Source organism: Nicotiana tabacum, chromosome 20 (assembly GCF_000715075.1).
Source record: "Nicotiana tabacum cultivar K326 chromosome 20, ASM71507v2, whole genome shotgun sequence".
NCBI lineage: Eukaryota > Viridiplantae > Streptophyta > Magnoliopsida > Solanales > Solanaceae > Nicotiana > Nicotiana tabacum.
Window position 1 is genome coordinate 86,484,023 of NC_134099.1, and position 8,324 is coordinate 86,492,346.

At 35.4% G+C, this 8,324-nt stretch overlaps 1 protein-coding gene and 2 pseudogenes across 1 annotated transcript; 2 read left to right on the plus strand and 1 right to left on the minus strand.

Moving 5' to 3' along the window:
• Nucleotides 1-836: 836 nt before the first annotated feature.
• LOC107777098 (geraniol 8-hydroxylase-like) lies at nt 837-2,201 on the minus strand (annotated as a pseudogene).
• Nucleotides 2,202-2,939: 738 nt separating this feature from the next.
• On the plus strand, nt 2,940-4,221 carry LOC107777090 (alcohol acyl transferase 1 allele RGa-like; annotated as a pseudogene).
• Nucleotides 4,222-4,704: 483 nt separating this feature from the next.
• On the plus strand, nt 4,705-7,708 carry LOC107777081 (uncharacterized). Its single transcript, XM_075240243.1, has 3 exons — nt 4,705-4,987; nt 5,113-6,233; nt 6,833-7,708. The coding sequence occupies exons 1-3, from the start codon at nt 4,705-4,707 to the stop codon at nt 7,706-7,708; spliced, it is 2,280 nt and encodes a 759-aa protein (XP_075096344.1).
• Nucleotides 7,709-8,324: the final 616 nt, after the last annotated feature.

Genomic DNA, 8,324 nt, shown 5'->3' on the forward strand with positions numbered 1-8,324 from the left:
CAAGTTGCCCATGTGACAAAAAAGGATGGCAATATGCGCATGTGGCGAAATAAGGGAGGTATTTTGTTGTTATATGTGTATGTGACGAAATAAGGGTGGCGATATATGCATGTGGGGAAATAAGGGAGGCATTTCATTGTTATGTGCAGTGCAGTGTGCATATGTGATGAAATAAGGATGACACTATTGATGAGGTTATGTGGTATTTTGGGGTGCCATTCTTGATGTTATTTTTGTATTGAAACGGGGTTGATTTTGATTGCATATTTGTTTCTTAAAAAATTTTGTCTTGTACTTTTATGAGTTGTTAGTTGAATTTGAGATGCTATCACATGCCCTACTCCTATTTGATGTCTTGTTGACAAAGATGAGTTTTTCTATATTGAGTTGTTGTCACCAGCTCTATGAGGTTGTTGATATTATCTTCTTGTATTTTCTAGTGTTAGTTTTTTTTATATATATTGCACACGTTATTTGACTAGTGAGTAGCACATGACTTGAACCTCGTCACTATTTTATCAAGGTTAGTCTTGATTCTTACTGGGTACTGAGTATGATGTACTCATACTACGCTTCTGCATATTTTTGTGCAGGTCCAGATACTTCTGTCGGGCAGATTGCTAGGGAGGCGTGCTTGTGTTTAGCTTATTGGAGACTTCAAGGTATCCATGTTACTCCGTTCGCATGCCTCGAAATAACCCTCTTTACTTTATTTCTACTGTTTATGTATTTCAAACAGTATTATACTCTTCGAAACAGATGCCTTTTTCTAGAAGCGTATAATATTAATCTTTGGTGAAAGTATGAGATTATACTATTAGGAAACAAACTGAAAGCATGTAAAAGTGTATTATTTTGATGCAGAAGTAGAAATGGCATGGCCTTATTACAGGACGACGAAAGGAAAGAATCTGCAGCTACAGTGGAATTGGGATTGCTCGTAGAGGTTGGGCTTTCAGCGAAGTAAGACCAAATTTTTCATCCATGTTCAAGACTTTAGGATCAATTCCACCATCTAATTTCCAATTAAATTTATTTATCAATGAACCTAGCACTACCGGAATTATCCTTTCCGCCAAAGGCAATGCAGGACAAATTCTTCGACCAGCACCAAATGGAATGAGCTCAAAATCCTGACCACGAAAATCTACTTCTGACTCCAAAAACCTCTCCGGCTTAAAAACCAATGGATCTTCCCATATATTAGAGTCGCAACCTATAGCCCACGCATTGACAAGTACTTGTGATTTTTTCGGAACAATATAGCCACAAATCTCAACATCTTCCTCAACTTTTCGCGGAATTAAGAAGGGAACTGGGATGTGTATTCTTAATGTTTCTTTCACTATGCATTGCAAGTAAAGCAATTTTGCAACATCAGCTTCTTCTACCAGTTTGCCTTTACCAATTAAATCCGCAACTTCTTCTTGGGCTTTCTCTAAAATATGTGGATTCTTAAGTAATTCTGCCATTGCCCATACTAATACACTTGATAGATATAGTTTCTGTCCCTGCTACAAATAAGTCAAATAACAAGCGCTCAATGTGAATCCCATCAAGCTCTTCTGGGCTATCTTTGCTAATGTTGTGAAGCACGTCTAAAACATCACCCTTTGTATCATTTCTTAGCTTCCTCTCTTGTAGTCGTTCATCGATCAAACGTCTGAAAAGGTCCAAGACTTTTGTCGCGTGATTGGTAATGCGACGCCTTATACCTATTGAGACATAATATAATTAATTAATTAATAAAAATTCTACTCTCTCTAATAAATTAATGCACTTGATCAATACCTTGAGGATCAATTTTCTCTAGGAAAGGGAAGTAGTCAACCAAATTGGGTTTGGCAGCTTCCACAAGTATACCACGCACCGAGAATTTAAATTCTGAAGCAGTGTCTTCTAAATCAATAGAGAAAATGGTGTTGGACAGCAAATTTAAGGTTAACTTAAAAGTTTCTTTATCAATATCTACAGCTTCATAATCTTGACCACACTTGTAACAATAATCAATAGCAAAGTCTGATTCAACCATCATCTGCTCTGCTGCAAATTATTTGCAATACAACATTTGATTCCAATGAACACGGCTTTAGCCTCAACCATGTTATTAGAATAGTCTTCAAAGCAAAAGCCATAATCAGTTGACCATAAGAGCTTAAACTATAGCCATGTGGTCATGAGGGAGATTTATTGGTTATGGCTTTAACAAATTGGATATAGTACACCTTAATTATGAAACTTGCACAATAAAGGGCACTTATTTAGGCTGATGTAAACATATTCCTTGACATAATCCTAATTAATTAGTCCTAGTGGGTAAGTAAACCAAACCAAAAATTAATTAGTCCTGTTCTCCTAATTAATTAGCCCTAGTGGGCAATTAAACCAAACCAAAACCGGTGGCTTCTTTCTGTAAATATACTCATTTATTGCACCTCCTTTTATTTACTGTTTCATTGATTATAACTCTACCTGTGCATGTAAATAATGATACGATTGTTACAACACCATCTTTTTGTGATTTGGATAAATTTACAGTATTAGGAATTCTAATACTCATTTAACATTTGTGGAGGTAAGGTTTTATGTTCCTCCCTTCATGTATTCTCTTTTTGGATATTAATATACAAGGTTGGGGTCGACGCCTTACCGTCTAATATCACCAGGGGAGGTGAAAGCATCGGTAATGAAATTTTATAAAATAAAATAAAAAGGTCATCTGGGACGGCTAAAGAAAACCAAACTAAATATTGTAAGCAACATATAATTCACAAAAATAATTACTACTTAATAGAGTTGACTTTAAGAAAATATAGTCACTTGATTAAAGTCTTATGTATACTAAATTGTCCAATCATGAGTAGATCAAAATACTCGTTTTAGTTTTGAATGAATTTATGATTCTCATTTTTCCTTGTACTAGGGACACCACCAAAGAATTTTATATAAATCAACCTTTCCATCAGTTTTAATCTCTCACATTTCCATTTTGAACTTGCTGAAACTTATTATTTTCTTTTTCTACAATGGAACAACTTTCTTCGACTTCAGCATTGTCAGTTACACGACGTGAGTCAGAACTAGTCGTTCCAGCAACAAGTACTCCTCGAGAAGTAAAGTACCTTTCAGACATAGATGATCAAGGATGTCTACGTTTTCATACATATATTTTAATGTTTTACAAAAACAACCCTTCAATGGAAGGGATAGATCCCGCTAAGGTGATTAAAGATGCATTGTCGAAAACACTAGTTTTTTACTATCCATTAGCTGGTAGGCTCATTGAAGGACCTAATGGAAAGCTTATGGTAAACTGTAATGGTGAAGGAATCTTGTTTACAGAAGCCTGTGCAGATGTGGAACTTGAGATGCTAGGAGACTCCATTAAACCTCCATGTCCATTCTTGGAGGATTTGTTGTACAATGTACCAGGTTCTGATGGGATCATTGATTGCCCTCTTATGTTGATTCAGGTGCGTATGTCGTCTCTTGTGACAGCGCGTGAAAGATTTGAAAGTTTGAAAATACCACATGGATATTACGGTAATGCATTTTCTTTTTCAGCAGTAGTATCAAAAGCAGGACATGTAGGTACATATCCATTGACGTATGCTCTTGATTTAGTCAAGAAAGCCAAGAATCAAGTGAATGAGGAGTATTTTAGATCTTTGGCAGATCTAATGGTGATTAAGGGGAGACCTATCATATCACTTTCATGGAATTTTGCTATTTCAAACATTGCTCATGTAGGTTTTGAAAAGTTGATTTTGGATGGGGAGAACCAAAATATGGTGGGGTTGCTAAGGCTCATTCATTTGTTAGCTACTTAGTGCCTTGTAAAAGTAACAAAGGGCAGAAGGGCATTCTGGTACCAATAAGCTTGCCTCCAAGAGCAATGGAAAGATTCGAAGATTCTACGTACAATATTATAACTTCAAAGGTCGTGAAAGGTCTCAAGAAAGTAGCAAAGATATAGGTGGTGTTTGGATTGCCAAGTAAATCTAATGTTTTCTGAAATCGATGTACATGTTTGGATTTCAATAATATATATGGTAGGGGCTAGGGGTGGGCATAAAATCCGAAAAACCGAATTCCAAACCGGACCGAATTAGTTCGTGTTAAAGTATAAAAGGGTAGTTTAGTCATTTCTTATTTAGTTGTTAACTTAGTTAGCTTATTTAAGCTAACTCCTTTGTAAAAAGAAGATAAGTTTTCATTTTCTAATACAAGATATAGAAAGCTCCGCCTACTTTCTCTGTCTACTCAAACTTTGTGTTTCATCTTCTTCATACTCTTCATCTCCATATCAATTACATCTTCTTCTTAGCTGAATTATAACATGGTATCAGAGCTCTACAAGCTACGAAACTGAAGCTTGTAAATCGATCAAAACTTAGTTGCAATTCTAGTGAAAAATCTGGTCACTGAAGGTCAAGAATCCATGGCTATCACTAATGAACAATCGAGGGCAATCTTGCAAATCTGGGCACTCAAAATTCTGGAAACTCAATTGCAGGATTGGACTACAATCATCCACTATTCTTGTCACCAGCCGATGTAAGTGGAATTCAAATAATTTCATTTCAATTGACAGGGATTGAAAACTATTCAATCTGGAATAGATCTATGAGAGTAGCATTGCTAGGAAGAAACAAACTAGGCATGGTCGATGGGACATGCAAGAAAGAAAACTTTCCAATAACCATGGAAAATCACTGGGAGAGAGTCAATGCAATTGTTCTACCTTGGATAATGAATTCTGTGGCTAAGGGGCTGTTCGGAGGAATTATGTATGCATCTAGTGCTCAAGCTGTTTGGGAAGATTTATTAGAAAGATTTAATAAAATTGATGGGTCAAGAACCTTCAACCTACACAAAGAAATTGCAACTTTAACTCAAGGGATTGCCTCAGTCTCTGTATACTTCTCAAGAATGAAAGATTTGTGGGAAGAGTTTGAGGCATTAGTGCTTACTCCCGGGTGTGATTGTGAAAAATCAAGAGATTTTGTGTTATATTTAAAAAATTGAAATTGTATTAGTTTTTGATGGGGCTAAATGAGTCATACTCACAGGCTAGAAGTCAGATTTTAATGTGAAGTCTGTTACCTACAGTGAATCAAGCATATGCAATGATAGTTAGTGCTGAAAGCCAAAAATCAGTTGCAGCTATGTCCGGTGTGTTAGGAACTAATCCTAATGCAATTCCTGGTAGTTATGGTATGGCTATGTACTCAAGAAGTGGTAATAATCAGCCTCAAAGATTCAAGAAAAATTACAACATACAGTGTGATTTTTGTAAGCTTAAAGGATACAGCAAAGAAAATTGCTATAAAATTGTAGGGTATCCTGCAGATTTCAAGAAGAAGAAAAATTCTGGGATTCACTATCCTAATCATAGTGCAAATGCAGTCAATGTACTCACAGATAACTCTCAGATGGATCAGAATAATCCCATAACATTCAACTATGGGGTGAACACAAATGTGGTAGAACAGAATGCAAGTAATAGCCTCAATCAAAAGCCAAGTACATATGGTCTATCATGTGAGAATGCTGCTGGAACTCAATTAGGAAACTACACTTTCACCAAGGATCAATATGATCAAATTGTCCATATGCTAAACAAGATTTCAATACCTTCATCAGACAATTCTGCAGCAAATTTGACAGGTAATCCTAAAGCTCTACTAGTCTCTGATGAATCTTATAATTGGATTATAGACACTGGAGCTACAAATCACATGGTTTCTGATATTAACATGTTAGATAAATCCTCAATAATTGAGATTGAAAATCCAAAAAAAGTCTTCTTACCAAATGGTGATATAACACAAGTCACACATATAGGTTCAAGTTCTCTATCAGATGAGAATACAATTTCTAATGTATTTCATGTGCCACAATTCAAATTTAATCTATTATCTGTGTCTAAGGCTACTAAGGAACTAAAATGTTCAGCAACCTTTTTCCCTAATTTTTGCTTCTTCTGGGATCTCCTCACTGGAAAAGTGAGGGAGATTGGTAAGGAAGAAGATGGGCTCTACATCTTACTAAGACAAATAACGGAGAAGAATAAAAGGATTGCATTAGCAGCCTCAGAAGTTGAAAATCTAAACAAGCAGCTAGATGTGGATCTGTGGCACAAAAGACCTGGTCACTTGTCTACTATAGGATTACAGAAAATTTTACATGTTAGCTTACCATTCATTAGAGAAAAGATCAGCAAATGCACGGTATGTTCTTGTGCTAAACAAACTAGGTTGCCTTTTCATTCTAGTAGCATTAAAAGTACCTATTGTTTTTACATGATACATACAGACTTGTGGGGACTTTACAAAGTGAATACATTTGATGGTAATAGATATTTTCTTACAATAGTTGATGATTACTCAAGAATGACTTGAATATTTCTACTTAAACAGAAATCTGATGTGTTTATATCTTTACAATATTTCCTTACTTATGTTAAAAATCAATTTGATAAGACAGTAAAAATTATAAGAACTGATAATGGAACAGAATTTATGAACTCAATGTGTGATAATATGTTCAAGAACTTAGGGATTATTCATCACAGGACTTGTATTTATACCCCTCAGCAAAATAGAGTAGCTGAAAGGAAACATAGACATATACTTGAAGTAACCAGAGCTCTTACATTTCAAGCTCAAATTCCAATCAAATACTGGGGTCATTGTGTGTTAGCAGCAGTATATTTGATAAATAGGATGCCTAGTTCAGTCATAGGTAACATGAAAAATTATACCAGAAGAAGCCTTCTCTAGAACATCTTAGGGTGTTAGGTTGCTTATGCTTTGCAAAGGTTGTGTAGGAACATGATAAAATTATGCCAAGAGCTAATAAGGTTGTTCATATGGGATACTCAGAGGTCCAAAAAGGATACATTTTATTTGATATTGCTAATCAGTCTTTCTTTGTTAGCAGAGATGTGACATTTAGGGAAGACATATTCCCTTTCAGTTATAGAAACAAAACTGCAGCACAGTCCTTATTTATAGATCCTACTCTGCATACAGGGATAACACTAGATGTTATACCTGAGACTAGTCTTACAAACAACCTTCCAAACACTATGGTTCAACAACAAAATCAAGACTTTGAAGTAGCAGAAACAGATACAAATACAAATACACCTTCACCAATTATAGATGTTCAGGTATACTCTCAACACTTAGAACAAACTATGACAGATCAACAAATACCTCAACAGACTCAACCTCAACAAATTATTGTTAGAAAATCAACAAGAGACAAAAATCCACCTATATGGATGAAAGACTTTGTATCACTGAATATTCACAGAGATGAACCTTATGCAATAAACAATTATCTAGGATATGATCAACTATCACCCAAATATCAATCTTATATGAGTGTGTTTTCTTCTGTTATTGAGCCTGCAAACTATTCTGAGGTAGTAAAAGATCCTAGATGGGTGGAAGCAATGAATGAAGAAATAAAGGCACTTGAGAACAATAATACCTGGGAAATTGTCACACTACCAGAAGGTAAGAAACCTATAGGGTGTAAATGGATCTTCAAGATCAAATACAAAGCTACAGGTGAGATTGAAAGATTCAAGGCTAGATTAGTAGCAAAGGGGTACAGTCAAAAGGAAGGGATTGACTACCAAAAAATATTTTCACCTGTAGTGAAAATGGTAACTATTAGGACAATTTGGCTTTAGCAGCAGCAAAACAATGGCATATACACCAAATGGATGTGTATAATGCCTTTCTTCAAGGAGATCTTCATGATGAAATCTACATGGATTTGCCCCAAGGATTTTCAAGTGAGGGGGAGAATAAAGTAGTATGTAGACTAATCAAATTCTTGTATGGGCTTAAACAAGCACCAAGGCAATGGAATGCAAAGTTGTTAGAATCTTTGTTAAATTTTCAGTTCAGACAAAGTCAATTTGATCATTCTCTATTTATAAAAAGGACAAGTGAGGGAAGTGTAATGGTACTAGTCTATGTTGATGATATGTTAATCACATGAGACAATTTGAAACTAATTGAAGAAAATAAACAGTCCCTGCATAAAGCTTTTAAGATGAAAGATTTGGGAGAGTTAAAGTATTTCTTAGGTATTGAATTTGCAAGGTCAAAGCATGGAATTATCATGCATCAAAGAAAATATGAACTAGAACTCATATCTGAAGCTGGATTGTCAGCAGATAAGCCTGATGTAACTCCTATAGACACCAACATGAAGCTCACATCAAAAGCATATGATGATCAGATTGGAAAAGGTATCAAATCTGAAGAAGATCCTCTTACTGATCAACAAGTTTACCAAAG